The sequence below is a fragment of the Cavia porcellus genome, unplaced genomic scaffold (genome assembly GCF_034190915.1).
Source record: "Cavia porcellus strain 051 isolate PalLab524CR breed Dunkin Hartley unplaced genomic scaffold, mCavPor4.1 scaffold_1, whole genome shotgun sequence".
Classification (NCBI taxonomy): domain Eukaryota; kingdom Metazoa; phylum Chordata; class Mammalia; order Rodentia; family Caviidae; genus Cavia; species Cavia porcellus.
This window is the reverse complement of record NW_026947484.1, coordinates 231,959,925-231,977,145: the sequence shown is the minus strand read 5'-3', so window position 1 is coordinate 231,977,145 and position 17,221 is coordinate 231,959,925. Positions and strand designations below refer to the sequence as shown.

Sequence of the window (17,221 nt, the reverse complement as noted above, 5' to 3'; positions counted from 1 at the left end):
AGATGCATTTTCTTCCCTACCTCTCCTGACATTCTATCTTTTCTTACTCATTTGTCTAAAAGGTAAGTTATATGACACTGTTTGGAACCACAGGCAGTGGCGGGAAACTGCATAGGTTCAGAATGAATTTCGGGTACCACTGGCAAGCACAATTACCGTCAATAAAGCCCAAGTTTTGACATGGAACTAAACTATCAAGAGTGGGGTCTGAAAAGGCAGAGTCCCCGGGTCCACTTAGTGATATCATTCACAAGGTCCAGGATGGGGGAAAAAAGTCCATTTATCACATTTTCCGGGTAACTGCAGGCAGAGAAACCCAGACTTCCTAGTTAATTTAGGCCCAGATCATAAAGGAAATTTATTGAACTCAGTTCTATGGGATTCCACTGGTATTGGTGGGATTTCTTGAGTGAGCATTTTAAGACATTCTGCTACACATTTACTTCCAGGACTGGCCTGGGCACAGAGAAGGTGACCAGTGATGGGCATCACTCTTGCAGCTTGTAACTCTCTGTGGGTCCAGCTCTCAGCAGGGACCTCTATATGCATTGCACCCACCTTCACATCCACTCTCTTCCCTGAATTATGTCTGCCAAGGAAAGTTCTGGAAAAGCACAGGAAACAGCAGAAATAGCCTAGAAAAGTTGACTGTGGGGAAAATAAAGCTGGCCAGTAAAAGAAAACACCTGTTTCAGCTATTGATCAGCACAAAGGTTATTAAAGAAATGATGGAGTATTAGAAAAATATTGCTCTTACCATGACATTTCTTTTTCTGGCATTCAGCTCATATGAAGTCTAGGGAAGAATAAATTTAAAGACCACATGCTAGTAAGGATCCCCCTGACCTCTCAGGTGGGCCAACCATCTTACCTCAGCCAGATTTAAGAAACTTTCCTTTCTCGAGGTACCAGCTCAGAGGCATCCGAGAAATATCAACAATGACCGTAATTCCACCATCTGCATCCCATAGCATGGTTCTCAAATACAATTTAAGTTAATGAATCTATTTATTTCTGCTCAGACTTCTTCCAAAAAAAGGATTTAAAGTGACTCAGAGATACATAAAATGTAGTAGACAACGGAGTGAAAAAAATGGGGCAAATGTTGAGCTGGAAATCAAATCATCAGGGAAGTAGTTACAAGCTGCACAGAACGAAGTGCCGTTTGTTTACTAAGGAGAAGCCTCAGCTTTAGTGTAAGCATCCCTCTAAGTAAAAAGAAATCATTTATACATCTTTTCTAGTCTTTGTTTTATGTCTGTTCTTATTGCACAAGATACCCAAAGGGCTTGAAAGCTGTCCTTCAGCAAGGGGAGTCCTGTCATCTGTATTCTGCTGGCCAACAGCCCTCCGCCTGGGGATTTCTACCCACTAGGGAGGGGAAGCTGCCCAGTTTCATCAACGTCCACTTGGGTTCCTTCTCACTGGTTGGCTGAACTCTGGTGCAAGGAAAATGGTCATCACTATGGGAGGATGTGAGGTTAATGTGGGGCCTTTAAACGTCACCAACCCTACAGGACCCCAGTTGGCTGGGCAGGAAGGTGGGTGCTATGCATAGAGGTCCCTGACAGGGAGTTACAGCCAGCCAACTCGAGCCCTGCAAGAGCGATGCCCAGACTGCTTGGAGGTCACCAAAGCCAGCTGCTGCTGCTCCACTGTGTACCTGATGTGGATGTGGGGACCATGGGGAGCACAGAGAAGTCCAAAGTAGGGCTGCCCTTGGAGGCCTTAGAGACTAATTTGTGGCTAACATCTTATTCTCTCTTAGAGTGCTTATGCAAGGTGCTAGCTACTGTAGTGCTCACTTGGTGACGGGGACTTGTCTACACACTTTGTAAATATTAATCTATTTAAAGGTCACCACTTTGCAGTAGACATGATCACTATCTCCATTATGCAAGTGAGGAAACTGAGTCTCTGAGTTGCTCAGACCACCACTTGAGGTGTAACTTGTCTCAAACTCAGGCCATTTATTCTGAAGCTCATGGGCTTAGTCACTATGCCATGGTGGGCTTTTAAGCACATTTTCTGGCTCCTAGAAATTATGACCATATGTGAAAGAACATGGCACCCAGCCTCCCCTTCTCAACTAAAGCGATATGAACCTCAGGAACCATTTGGTAGCTTGGAGTCCTCATGGAGTGCCACTTATGTCTTAGTAAAAAGTATGTAAATCAAATTTCTGGTGCTTTATAATATTTAAAATGTGCTGTAAGTGCCTGGTATTTTTTAAGAGAGGATCGATCTTGTAGCAAGTCTTTTGTAAATCATTGTTATTCTCCTTGCATGGTGTAGGAAATAGGATCCGGGGTTGCTTAAGATAAGGTTTTGTGGACAATAGTTCAGTGAGCTGAGCAAAGGTGTTTAAAGAGTCTGGTACGTGGGACATTATCGCGTTGGTGGATGCGATCTACCTAAAGCATGACAAAATGACCCGCTTGTCATCCTGCCATCCAGGCTTCTTCCTTAGTCTGTTTTTGTTCATGTGGAAGCCAGTGAGAGATGGGAAGGGTGGTCAGAGAGGGAGAGGAACACTGAAACTTGCCTCACATGGAGAATTCTTCATTGGTGCAGGAAATGTGGCACTGGTAACGGTAGCACTTTCAGGACCCGGGATCTCAGTGGTGCTGAGCAACAGGGCATGGTCTGGGAGAAAGAAGAAAAAGGTTACGAACATGCCATTGTTGTGAACAAAGGGGTCCAGGGTCGGCGGACTCTTCCTGGTTATTATTCAGACTAGGACTGCCTTTGAAGACACTGGTTTCTAGCTTACAGCAGATGTGGAAGCCTACTGGTTATCTTCAGCCAACCCCGACTGATGCAAAGACCTCATCCAAACCATCTATGAGGACTTGGCACCATGCACTGGGCTACTGTATTCCCAGCCTCCCAAGAAGCAGCCTGAGGTGCCCTCAGCCTTCCAGCCCCTCCCTTCCCATTGCTGCAATTGACCTTCAAAGGTCTCTCCGATCTCCATTCTCTCCCTCCTGTTCTGAAGCCCAAGTCACTTTGTCCCATCTTGTCTCCTTGTGTCCCATGTTCTGCTGAGGGAGACTCATTTTTTTAAGTTTTCTTTTCCCCCCAGCACTATTTGGCCTGACTGTGAACTGCCAGCTCCATCTAGCAGCAGTAAGAAACATCTCTAAATCCCCAGGAACTGCGGAGCATTTTAGAGATGGCTGGGGTTGTGGAGGTAGGAGCAACATCAAGTTCTCAGCTCTGTAGGGTCCGGAGAACCCCCAGCACGACTCTAGTCTTTAGTCTCTTCGTTTCCCCATCTCTTGGTAAAGTCTGCTATTGAGATGCTAAGAAGTAACAGGCTCTGGTGGATCCAAAGCAGAGTTACTGCACAGCCCGGAGATCTTAGGATACGTAAGCCAGATTCAAGACTCTGCGGTTGTGTAACCAGGGAAAGAACAGCCATCATGTCAGTGGGTGGGTCACAATGATTGTGTTTTCATATCCAAAACCCTGCCATTTTGGGATGGAGTAGTTTAGACTAAGAGGAAAAATCACAGTCCATAGTAGAATTCATGGCGAGATGGAACTTGGCTTGAGGCAAGGAAAATTGGCCCGTGATTCATAGTTGTCAAACAAGGGAATGGGCTACGCTTGGAGGCAGTCAAAGCCTTGTCACCAATAGCATCCAAAAGCGGCTGGAGAGTTATCTTCTATGGGTGCTGTAGGGGAATCACCAAACTGAGCACAGAGCTGTGAAGAGCACTCCTGGCTTTGAGCTCTCTCTGTGCCTGAGTACTGGGTCCTGAGACAGATGCCATGCAATAAGGAGACTGGGAGGAGAAGGAGGAGCTCCGGGGCTCTCCTCATCTGGCGAGGGCCCTCAGGGGAGCCCTCCTATAGCTGTGGTCACTCAGCTTTGTTTCTGTGGGCCACTGCAAGTGTCCTGACCAAAGCTAACTCACTCCGATGTAGCTAGTTTCTTCCTAGTTGATCTAGATATTGCCTTCTTTTTTATGATGATTGCTATTGCTTATTAAAATAATCCATAAGATGGATAATCTTCGATTGGAAAGAAAGGGGATTTTGGTAAGTGGGTCTCCAGCTGCACCAAGAAGGAAAGAGTGTGAGGACTGTTTCCTGCAAAGAAGTGGGCACCGGGACCTGACTGAGCTAACCACTGGGTACAGTCTGGGGCTGGGCCATGGCTAGATAGCCTTGCTTCTCCAGCAGGGTGACTTAGGGGGCTGTGCTGGCCTCAAAGACTCTGACCCAACACCCTGTGCGGGCTGGAATCTGACACTGAAATCTGCCTATTCCAGTGCAGGCACCCATCTTTTGACTTCTTGAGCAGTCAAGCAAAGATTGCAGGGAAGGTGGGCTCCCGTGAGAGGAGCTGTCAGTTAAAGCCATGCAGGGTAGGCCCATGATGGCGGACCCTTTAGAGCTTTCAACGATAATAACCAGGTGCCATAGGTTCACCACCACAGGGATAGGGACCTGGCTAAGGTAGTTTGGCCCCAGAGATGAAGCAGACGTGGACAATGTTCCCATGGGGCACCTGGGCAAATGACATAAGGCCTCTTTGTGCTTTAGTTTTGTGAAAGGGTCTGTGGCTCTCCCTGCCTCTCAGTGAATTATGTACCTGACAATGTGGTAGGACTTCACTTATCACAAGGATGGATGAGTATTGTTAATCTTTCCTCAAAGTTCTCACTTAACGTAACAGAAGGTGACACTGAGCTTGGCCAAACTTGCCTGTTCTGAAGCCCAAGCAGGAAGAAAGAGGGAATTATGTGTGAAAACCCTACAGGAACCTTGGGCAGGTACCCTGCAGGGGCTGGGTGGAGGCCAGCTACTCTAGGGCTGGGACTTAACAGCCATGTGGACATCCACATGACATCAGGGAGAAGGGAAGAGAGGCGTGGTACCTTGGTGGTCCTGGGACCAAGCATCCTTCAGGGTCCTGACCTGCCACCGGGGCACATCGGGTGAGAAGGTGCCTTGGGTCCAGCCGCAGAAACCATCCTCAAAGTGGCAGTAAAAACTAGCAGGAAGTTGACCTGCGGAGAGAACCGAGAGGAACAGCTGCTAATAGGACTGCTGAAAACAAAATATGTGAACCAAATTATCCTCACTAGTGACAGCTCACCAGTCAGAATGTCTGATATCTAGGGATGCTAATCACGATACAAGAAGAGCCCCAATCAGGGTTTGTGGATTGCTGATTTACAGTTTTCTGATCATCACTAAATAAAATAGTAATAACAACACAGCACACATAAGCCCAGTTTTTACACAGCAGAGGCTCACAAACCTTAAGCAGCAAGAAAAGGTCAGATGACTAGCAGATAACTCCTCTGGGACCGGAACCCAGATTCTCCACTTCTCAAGTCTGTGCTCTTAATACCAAGTCACCATGAATGTGACCCCAGGAGGACACAACAGACAAGTTGCTAGAATACACTTCTGATGGTCCACACAAAGACATGGTAGCAGCACCAGAGGTAGGTTAGCAGGGCGCTGGTTTGGGTGTCTCAAAGAATGTCATCTGCCACAAACCTTTTTCAAAGCCTTCCATTTGTTCCTCTGTATTTCTCTTGCAGTTAAGAGAAACTATACAGCTAGTCCTGGGCAACGAAATGAGAGTGGATGTGATGCGTATCTTACCTGGGTTGAGGCTTCAAATAGCCCGGTGTAAATCTGCGGCCTCTCTTTCCCTTGCCTTCATGAAAGAGGGGTTCTTATTTCTGAGGGTGTATTAGGGTGAGGGCGGGGCCTCCAGAGCCTGGATCCCACATGCTTCTGTGGAGCAGGGGTCCTCTGGCCCTCAAGGACAGGTTCTGTAAATGGAACCTTAGGCCACTGCACCTTGGGGATGTCTTATCACTCAGCAAAACCTGGTTGATGCTGCTTAAGCAATCCCAGTCTGTGTGGTCTATATCGTCTTCTGGCTTAGCAGAAAGGGCCCCCAATCCTTTCCTCCACCCTAGGGTGACCTCAGGTCCTTTTGAAGAGACCACAGTCTGTTCCCTAGACCATAGATTTCCCAGCTGCCCACAGAAGGATGGGGAAAAGAGAAGATGGGAAAAATAGAGTCCATTTTCTCCAGGTTCCTCTGAGGACGGCTCATGAAAGGCTTTGGAGGAGCTAGTGGCCTCCCCAGCAGCTTGGGGCTGGCCTGTGACCCCTCCGGGCAGGGAGGGGGAGCTCTGGAGCTGGGACATGGCTCTCCATGTCCTCTCTCTGCCTCAGCCTGCTTAGCAGCAGCAGGCTGACCACGAGGGCCCTGATGCTTCCTGGCTGTGACAGCACCTTAGTGAATTATTACTCATTTCCTCCCGATTCTCTGTCATTTCACATCGAGGCAGAATTATAAATTAAAACAGCTGTCAGTGACTTTGAGCATCTCCTTCATTTATACCCCCCTGAAGAAATCATTTCCCCCCAAGCCCTGCATGTTCCTCTGATTAAAAATCCAAAAGCTAAGGAGATCTTTCTGTTTTACTTTTTACTTCCCCTCAAGGGATCCCACATTCACTTCTTTTGCAGAAACTAACTGGTGTCTGGAGGTGACCTTCCACGGAGTGTCCTTCACAATCACGCTTTACAAACCAAGGGCCACAATGGGCGATTCCGGCAGGTGATGGGCTGACAGAAGAGGAGGCAGGGCTGAGCTCGGGCTTCCTGCTCAGCCTTTCAGGACAGGAGGGGACAGCGGAACCTGACTGATGTGTACCGGCATCACAGTTAGCATCCGGTCCCCCTCGCCAGTTCCAGCTGCATGACCTCAGGCAAATCACTTCCTTAAGGCCTCAGGTTTCTCCAGTGCATAATGGGGTGACAATAACATCTAATTCACAGCGTTCCTTTAGGACAGAGATGGACAAATAGGAAGTGGAGGCAGCAGGATTAATTATTATCTCTACTTGAGTTAGGGGAATGCATCAGGGCAAGTCCTTAAACCAGCTCTAGGCTGGCAGGGCAGAGACAGACCCCTTGGCTGCCTCTCTGGAATGGTCTCACGGGGCTGCTCATGCAGTGTCTCGGCCTGCGCCTTCCGGAGAACAGCATGAGGAAAGCCATTGCATTCTGCCGTTTTGGGAAGCCATCCTGGTCCTGGCTGGAGTGGGTTCCAGGGTGAGCTGCGAATGGAAGACTCGGTTCTTTACAGCTGATAGAGTAAAGGGAGGGCTGGCAGGTGGAACAGCAAAGCAGATCGATGGGCAATTCATGTGACAATTAAACCTTGAAGAGAGGGAGGGAAGCCGAGAGGACTTGTCTTCCTGAAGCTCACATGGGAACTTGGGAAATCACGATAAGGTTAATTGTTGAGCATGAGGTTGGCCCTCAAGGCTGGTCTTATGGCATCAACTCTTCCTTTTGATTTCTTCCTTCCCTTCTCATTCACCCAAGTACCTCCTAAGTGTTTGGAACATTGTTGGACTTTAACATTTCCTAAACAAAATAAGGACTGGTTCATTTCTTTAACTAACCTCTCGTTATTCAAAATGGGGTCCAGGGACCAGATCTGTCCACATCAACTGTGGAACTATCACAGGTAGGGAAGCCTGGGCCCCACCTGGCCTGCCAAGTTAGAATCTGCATTTTGAATGTGCTCTCTAGCTACTTCCTGTGCTCCTTGCATTTGAGGGGAATTTCTCCAGCTGGCCCCTTCTTGGGATGCAGCCAGGTAGTTCATTGGCTGGATGGCAAATCGGGCTGTGTGAGGGTCAAAGAATTCTGCCACATTTGGCAATTATGACAGCTGATTCCGCTCTAAGAGAGACAAATTGGTGGAGTCATAGAGATGCGACCTCAGCCACAGCCGCAGGAGCTGCCAAGTCTAAACTCCAAGCCAAATGACACTACTTCTCCTCCCTGTATGACAACTCTGTTAACATTTTTGATAAATATGTGTTAGACATTTCCTTGAAAATATGGAGTCATGGGAAAATGGTATGAGAAATACATCAAAATATTATGATTATCTCTGAATGTGTGAGAGAGAGGATTATGGGCAATAGTTATTTTCTCCTGTGCATTTTTGTAGATCTTCCAGTATTTTACAACCAGCTTGTTTTATTTTACAATAAAGAAATACACTTCTTAAAAACGCTTTTGCCTACTAGGAAGAAGACCTCATGTCCAGGTAGGGCAATTGTGTCTACAATAGTCAGTGACACATTCAGGGAATGAAGTGGGGAGACCTGGCTCTTTTCTTGGGGGGCAAGATGCTATTGAGGCCATTTGCCAAGCTCTGTCAATGGGGTACAGCATCTGGGACGTCTCATTTGAATTTGGCAATGTTTTCAGTTGTAATGCAGAGTACTGGCAGGTATTATGTTACAGAAGGGGAAAACTGCCTCTCTCTTTCCTCCAAAGGAGGAAAGGTACAGCTCAGCCCTGTTCCTGTGTGATTTTTCCTGGCCCACTTTTCTTGGGTCTGAAGTCAGGGTAGTGCTTAGTACAGCCAAAGCTGGAGACTCATGTAATAGATGAGTTTGGCCTACAGCGGTCGGGAATGTGGTTTCTGGAGTCAGACTGAGTCCGAATCAATCCTTAAGCTGCCAGCAGAGAGTCTTCTTGTGGACTGAGCTCACTCTGGCTCCCTTGTCTCTGAGATAACTATGACAGTACAGCTCAGGATTGTCCTACGGAATAAGTTAACACCCGAGGTGTGTTTAGAGCAGGACCTGCCCACAGTAAGGGTGCAGTAAATGTCAGGCAGTATCATTGCTGCTGTTATCCTCATGGCATGGTTTCCAAAATCAACCATGCAACAAAAGAAAACAGCAAACATTTCAGAAAGAATAGGGCACGCAAAGAAGGAAAAAAAATTTCCTTTCTTATTCTGCCAAAAGCAGATTGAACTTGCCCTCTTAGTAGCTGATTTCTGCAGCAAAGAAACCAGTGAGGCTGTTCTCCAGGGTGGAGCTGTCATTCTGAGAGCTGGACAGAGCAACTTGTCAAATGTGGCCGAAAGGCCACTAGTCCCTAGGCGTTTGTCTTTAGTACTCAAACTCAGTGCCCTGAAGCTTGGGGCTTGTTCTAGAAATCCACAGTGGTAAGCTCCAGAGTGCTGAGAAACTAACCTCAGTCCACAGCAATGGGCTAGATTCCAAAAGGCTCAGTACCGTAATCACAGCTCTGCCCAAAACATGCTGTGTGGCCCAGCACAAGTCAACTACCTTCTCTGTGCCTTCATTTTCCCAATTGTAAATAGGGGCATAGCCTCTCTGACCTGTGTCCAAGCTGAGAGGTGGGTAACAAAAGACTTTTAAGGCAATTACCAAATCATACAGCCCAGAGGTTTTGCTGGAGATACTGCAGACACAATTAACTAGAGAGAGACGCTCCAGGCTGCTGCCCTGAGCACCATGGGCCGGCCCACCGGCATTACTGGCTCAGTGCAGGGTGAGAGTTCTGTGAGAAATACCAGGAGCAGAATAATGCAAAACAAGTGCTGTCTGCAATTCTTCCCTGAGATTTATCTAAAAAACACGCAGTGACTCCATTGTTAACTAGAAGACTTCACTTGAAAATTACATCTAAAATATGAGTTTTTTTTTTTTTTTTTTAAATCGGTACCAGGGATCAAACTCACAACTGCCTGCTTGCAAGGCAGGCACTTATGCCGCTGAGCTAAATCCCCAGCCCCAAATATGAGGTTTTTAAAATTGAAAAATGGAAGTCTTTACTGCTTCAAGTGAGAATAAATAAAGCCTCTCCAGGGGTCCAAGTGACTTATAGAATCCATCGCAGGCCAGGGATGTGTCATGACTGGTGTGTCCCACAAGTGAACTGTTTGCTGCTGGTCAGGGCCCACAGCATTGGCACCCCTGGCAGGACTCTGCCTCATGTCTTCTAGCTCGGGTTCCCCTACTTCATTCTCTGGATTTGCCTTGAGCTTTCACTGATTTGAGAAACACAGAGCTTTTCTCCTGATCCAGGGTTTAGCACATCTTCTAGCTCACTCTGGCGTTCCGTAAATGTTTGCGGTTTCCCTGAGTGATGATCTCCTGTGAGGCCGTGGCTAGTAGCACTGTACTCAAATGAGATGGGCACTGCCTGGGGTCTACTCAGTGTGGCTGCCAGTGTGACTATGGCGATCTGCTTATTTGGTATGGAGCTCAAGTTTGCCAACCAATTTACTCATTTCCATCAAGAAATAACCCTTGGGTATCTACAGTGCACCAAGAATCATGAGAGACAGAGGTACCAGAGAGATGCCCTGGCTTAGAGTACAGAGAGGAACAGAAACATGAAAAACAGCTCTGTAAAAGAATGGACGCATGCTTCCTAGAATGGCTAAAATGGAAAGACAGATAATAATAGGTGCTGATGAGAGGTGCAGGAACAGGAACCCTCACCTACCCAGGTGGGTGAGTAAGATGGTGCAGTCACTTTGGGAACAATTCTGACAATTTATCAACAGGTTAAACGCAGAGTTACCAGATGATGCATGCATTCTGTTCCTAGATATATATCTAAGAGAATTGAAAGCACAGGCTCACAAAAACACTTGTATATAAATGTCCACAGCAGCGTTATTAATAGTAACCAAAATCTGAAAACAACATATGGGTCAAAATACTAATGAATGGATAAGAAACACGTGGACTATCTATATGATTAAACATTATGAAATAAAAAGGGATGAAATATTGATATGAGCCACAATGTGCCTGAACCTCAAAAACAGTATATTTGTTAAAAGAAAATCACAAAAGATCACATATTACACGATTCGGTTTGTAGGAAATGCCCAGAATAGGCAAATCTATAGAAACAGAAGTTTAGTGATTGGTTAGGTCCAGTGGCAGGGAGGACAGAGGGCAGCCAGGAGAGACTGCAAGGGGATCCTTTTCACAATGGTGAGAATGTTCTAAAATTAGTTCTAAAATTAGTGGCCATTCTACAATCTTGTCACTCTACTAACAGAAGTTGAACTCTACATTTTAAACTGGGTAAATCATATGGTAAATGAACTAAGTCTCAGTATCATTAACAAAAAGTAGAGGAAGTCATTCTGGCTCAGTTGAGGGTAAGGGTCCAGAGAAAGACGAACCAACCGAACTGGGAGGAAGAGGTTTCCAGAAGAGATGGCTCGTGAGAGCTATGACTCAAGAAACAGCCAGGGGAGACCGCATGAATAAATCCAGGAAGCCAGGAAGAACTATGAAAAGGTTTCATGGGGCTGGGGGACACAAAAGATTGGGAGGATGAGAGAGGCAGGTGGCTCCTGAAAGACAGGGCGTGGAAAGTGAGGGAAGGGTGGCATAGAGAGCTTCCAACATTCCCTTGGTGGTAAGCTTTGTCTGCACATTTTCTCTGTGTCCTGAGGATGCTGAGAACATACTTTACCGGATGCTGCTTGGTTTTTACTGTATATGATCACAGCTCACAGAGGGCTGTATGTTTCCTGACCACAAGTCTTAAGCTCTTTCTCTTATTACCCTGTGGTGTCAGAAGGGCAGTGCCGAAGGTCACTGGGCATCGGGATGTCTTTCCGAGCTCATGTGGCTCAGGTGATGGGGACAGGAGAGCCCTACAGGCAGGGGCGGGCTGGAGCAGGGTGGAAGCAACCCCCGTCTACTCACTGCACAGCTGGCCCTCATCTTCTCCCTGGGCGCAGTCCCGGTGGAAGTCGCAGGCCTGCCCGAGCTGGAGGACTGTCCCATTCCAACAAGTGAAGGAGCTCTGCAGGGCCATCTTGGAGCCTGGGGACGTTCCTAGAGAATACACAGACACATTTCCCTTATCAGTTTGGCTGGCTCCAGGCATTGGCTGGCCCCACGGGAAGGCAACAAGGAAAGCTTTACTCTGCCCTGCCATTCCCACCCCAAGGTCTGACTGAGACCCCTGCATCTCAATCTGGCCACAGGAAAGGCCAACCCCTGTAGGCAGAGAGAATGTCACTCCCTCATCCTGGACCTGGCCTGCTGGGGATCTCACACTGCAGAGATAATGGGTGGCCAAGTGATAGAAGTTTGTCCCATGTTCCACAAACACAGGGGGGCCTCAAACCCATGCTTGAGTGTGCGAGGTGGAGTCTTGTCTGCACAATCAGTCTGATCCTCAAGGTCACAATGGGGGTGCCAACAAGCATAGCTTCTCCTGGTTTTTGACCTCAGATTGTACTATTGGAATGATTTATGGAATGGACCCTGACACAGCACTTGTACTATGAAATGCAAAGCACTGGGCCCTGAGACCTGTAAGACTGCTGTGTGACACTGACCGCGTTCCTTGTGTGCCTGACCCACCTGCTTTTCCATAAAAGAAGAATTTGGACTGTATCTTTTAAGCTTTGCTCCAGCTCTACATTTCTTAGACAAATCATATTATCTAGGAGGAAGCGAGGACAGTTTATAATGCACATATTAGTAGTTATTAGTTTCTGTAGTAGGAATAATGCATGTGATAATTAGTCTGTGATCACTCAAGTCTCTGCAGGCCCCACAGATCGAAGGTACAGGAAGGAGCAGGCTGGCCTGCCCTAGTCTTCCTGACTTGAGTGGAAAATTTACCCTGGCTGCTACTCAGGCCCTTCCTGGTGCCTCTTGTAACTCAGCTCTTACATGGCAGGAGACGCAGGAGCCTCCTCCCCTGTGGAGATGGGCAGGTGGAGCCCACCTGAACTGACACCCCAAATGTGGCTGCCTTACCCTCTTGTCTTGTTTTCTAGCTCCATCCCCTTGGCAGGAAGTCACCTCTCTGCCATCCCGCCCACCTCAGTGCTTAGGATGACCACGTCTCCCAGCCTCTCTGAGCCTCATGCAGGGGCTTCTCCAGCCCTGGCTGCAAAATCAGACTTAGCTGACTATGATGTGGGACGCGCCAGGATAGGTGATCGATCTTAATGTCTAATATGTCATGAGTTTAAGGTTTATTCGACTGTTGCCAGCCCATTTGCATGTAGAGTCCCTCTCTCTACCTTAGCATGTCACACTCTGTGAGAAGGTAGCAGGTCTTACAGTGGGTCTTAACATTTCCTAAGCAGGGAAACTTAGGTCAGAGAGGAAAAGTGATTTATCTAAGGCCCCACAGTCAGAATTTCAGATGTAAACACAGTTTTTTGAACCTCAAAGCTGCTTTTCCCCCATCAGATGGAAGGGAAACGCCACAGGTCACCGTGTGCCCTCTTTTCCCTGCTATACAGATAAAGCTCAGTTTATCAGATTACACAGGGGCCATCTGGCATTGTCCACTGGCCTCTGCCCTGGCCAGGCAGTCTCTGTGACTCGTGGGTGTGGGAAAACATGCTCCATGTCCTTCCTGGGACTCGTATCTGAGCCCTTTAACTTGTTCTCCAAAGTTACTCGTAATCTAGGCCCAGATGGCCTTTTGTGTCTCATCTCCCTTTGCCCCTTTTTTGTGAATGAATCATGTGATGGTGGACCCCAGAACCTGCGATCCATTCAAGGTATAGCTCACGGTCTCTGCCTATGAAAATCTTTACAACTGTTTTATACTCCTTTGGCTGGCTTTATTAGCCTGACTCTTTATATGGATGTATTCTCGTCTTCTCTATCTTGTTGCCTGAGCTTCTGGCCATCCTCAGCCCTAGCCAGGCCTGGTTCTTAGGAGAGCTCATGCTTGGCCTGCTCCTAAGAGTAGGCTGACTAATGGATCCCCAGATAGCCACACCCTAATCCTGGGGACCTAATTTGAATGTGAATACTACCTTATATGGTAAGAAGGACTTTGCTCATATGACTAAGTCTCTCAAAATAGAAAGATTCTCCTGGATTATCCAGGTGGGCCCATAGAATCATTACCAGAGGGGGCGAGAGAGTCAAAGTAAGATGAAGATGCAGTGCTGGAAGAGGAGTCTGGGGTAATAAAAGGAAGGGATCCTGACCAAGAATTGGAAAAAGCTTCTAGATGCTGCAAAAGTCAGAAAAATAGATATTGCTTAGCTTCTCCAGAAGAAATCAGTCCTACCCAACAGCACGCCTCTAATTTAGATTTCAGACTTTGACTCTCTAAGACCGTAAGGGAATAAATTTGTGCTGTTTTAAGCCATTAAGCTTGTGGTAGCTTGTTACAACAGCAATAGGAAATTAATATACTGCCTAAACCCGGCTCCAGCTGAAATCACAGACTAAGTCCGCTTAGGGCCTGGTCAGCTGCAGCCCAGTGTAGATTTAGATTAATTTCTCAGTTCTTTACCTTTTTTTGTGTGTGATTACTTTCTTACAGTTTCCTAGTCTGGTCACCTCTACCTAGTTCTTCCCTGTAGAGGAGAAAAAATACTGTTCCTGTGCCTCAAGACAGCCTAAGATACAGTTTTCCCAAAATTCCTTATAGATGCTAAGTGTAGAGACTTAATGAAATTCACCTGTAAAGTCCCCCTACCCTATGGGGCCACGTCTAAGCTGTGTCCTGTTTTATCTAAACCATACGCCCCTTTGTGTGTCTTCATGAGCATGAGTGTTTCACACACCAATTACTTGGCGTTCTCCAGATAGGTCTCATAGCATTTTCACTTTTCTTTCTTTCTAAAAAACATAAACCTATCATTTAAAATTTGAAAGCAAGGTCAAAAAAAAAAAAAAAACCCCACCAAAAATAAATACTAGAGCCCCATCATCCACTGGCCACCGTTTTTAGTGGGTTTTAATCTTGGGTGATTTAGCTTTAGATTTTTTTCTGCTTATGCTTTAAACGTGTATATAGTCACCTCATATGCACATAGGCCTAAAAATGATTAAGATTATATCACAACATTTTTCAGAGATTTCCCCCAAAGATTACCTTTTTAATGATTACAATACGGTGCAATCTGCACCATTATTTATTTAAACATTGTTCAATGATTGGGCTGCTGGTCTGTTTATAAAAACCCTTTGAAGAACATCTTTGAGCATAAACCTTTGCCTGCATCTCAGATTATTTTCATAGGATAGATTCCCAGAAGTGGAATTACTGAATCAAAGGGTGTAAACATTTTAAGGGCTCTTGATACATCCTGCCAGATTACTTAGCAGAGGTTAATCCAATTTATAGTCTTCACCAGCTGTGTTCATACACGCACACCCTTCGTACTGCATCCTGGCCAGCCTCGAGCATTAGTCTAATTTTGATTTTTAACTAGAGGGGTCTCCCCACTGTTTTGGTTTGGATTTCTTTGACAGTAAGGTTTAATGTTTTTTCACACGCTGCCAGCTTTTTCTTTTCCAGTGCTGTGCATGCAACTTGAGATCTTACATGTGCTAGACAAATGCTCTCGCACTGAACTGCAACCCCAAACCCTTCGTGTCTTTATATGTCATTAATAAGGATGCAAAACCATCTATTATATGTGTGACATGTACTTAATTATACATTTTTCATGTATATTTTCATTTGGTTTAGAATGCATTTTAGTGCATAAGCATTTAAAATTTTCATGTCATCTAACCCTATCTGTATTTTCCTGGGGGCTTTTTTTCTTCTTCAATGCTTATAGAGTTTGTTCCCAGAGAGACCAGGACGCAATGTGCAGGTCACCCTGCATTGCTTTGGGGTCCCTCTTCCCCTTAGGGATGCCTTCCACCAAGTCCTGCCAGCCATGGTCCTCTGGACATCATCACTTCACCTGTGACTTCACTAAAATTCTCAGAATTTTCCTTCACCTTCTCCATGAACAGTTTTTCCTTCTTGCATTTAACATCTGGACAGTCTGCCTCATATTACTAGAGCCATGTTGGATGCCTGTGTTTCTCACTAAATTATGAGTGACTTGAAAGCAGATACCAAGTTTCACAAGACTACAATAGGGCCTGGGACATAGATTGCTCAACTTCAATATCTGAGACTTGAACGGATCCTGTGTATTAGTTGAGGAGGGTGTTATTATACCCATCTTACAAATCAGCACACAGCAGTCTAACGTGGTCATAGTTGCTAAGGGACTGGTGGAATCCTCAATTTTTGGACACTTGGCTCTCTGTCTTTGGTGCAGGGCCTGTAGGTGGGAGTACCCGAGGGGTGGAAGTCCTCAGGGATGCTGACAGTGGGTGCAGAGGGCCAAGAAGTCAGCATCCTGGCCCTTCACTCACAGGTAAAGACAAAGAGAGAGTCCAGGAGTGGACGGCAGCTCTGCTTTCATCCTCTGAATGCCTTGGACCTTATGAATTTTATCCCAGGACCCCTCTTCCTGGACTAAGGCACAGCAGTAGCCCAGAGAAATGGACTCTTTTAGCCCTGCTTCAACCAACTTCTCTCCATTTCCTCCCCTAGCTGGAGACTTTCAGGATCGCTGGCAGAGTCTCCTCTATAGGGAGCTTCATGTTTACAAGAGATGCAATCAGATGGACGCCTGGTACGCTGACCGCCACTGCTAGCACACACTCAGAACTAATGAGGTGCAACAAAAATCAACTGCTCTGTCTTCTCAAGTTCTTTTTTATGAGGATCATAAATTCCAAAGAAGAGAGCACCCTGGTCAATTGTTTTAATCAAGAGCCCAAGCTTCTTAAACAGAATCCTCTCTGAGGCCTTGTGTGACGATACCCTGCCTCTGGAGCAGAGGTTTGGACATGAAGAAACACTGCTTGCTTCACGAAGGCCCCTGGGTGCTGGTGGGTCCTGGTGACCACTGAAACACCTAAATGCCCTAGCTGCAGGGAGGTGAGAGAGATCTGAGATCAGTGTTGGGAGCACTGATGACTGGGATCTTTCCTTCACAAGGGTCTTTCTTGCCTACGGAAATTCACTGTCTTTGAAACAGCAGTTCCTGCCTGGCTAATAGTGTAAGTCACCAGGTGCTAAGGGGTCTTTATTCCTTACCTCCACATAGCATTTTAACAGCTTCTAATGTGTTTTCCTAATCTGTCCTTGTTTGAGCCCCATAAACATCTAGAACAGTTATTATTCCCACCTGATTAATAAGATGACTGAGGAGCCTAAAGAATGTACATTGCTTTGAAACAGTAAAAAACTGCAGTGGGTCACCAGTCATTATTTGGTACTCTGTGTAAGGCCTCACAATTAAATAAACCACAGTGGAGGACCCAGACCCACAGTGGAGGACAGAAGTGCCGGGTGAGACCCTCCCCCTGGATTGCCCTTCAGGAGCAGCATCTTGGCCGTCTGTGGGAGGCACTTGGGAAGTGAGAAAGCCTGTTAAAACTCAGGCTCCACCTGAGCCAATGATGCCCCTATCTCTGGAGAAGAGGCCCTTGGCACTGAGTGGTCAAAGCTCTGTGGCGATTCCTGAATACTGCTTCCAAGAGAGCCAGAGACTGCAGCTGAGGACCTGGTCATCTCAGGG

At 46.6% G+C, this 17,221-nt stretch overlaps 1 protein-coding gene across 1 annotated transcript in view; it reads right to left on the bottom strand.

The window, feature by feature from the left end:
- Window positions 1–17,221, bottom strand: part of Alk (ALK receptor tyrosine kinase) — a 715,373-nt gene that overhangs the window by 107,978 nt on the left and 590,174 nt on the right. The window contains exons 6-8 of the mRNA XM_063230372.1: window positions 11,562–11,693; window positions 4,890–5,021; window positions 2,546–2,646 (exon numbers count right to left, since the gene is read on the bottom strand). Of these exons, the coding sequence (XP_063086442.1) occupies window positions 2,546–2,646; window positions 4,890–5,021; window positions 11,562–11,693 (365 nt within the window). The remainder of the gene's footprint in view (window positions 1–2,545; window positions 2,647–4,889; window positions 5,022–11,561; window positions 11,694–17,221) is intronic.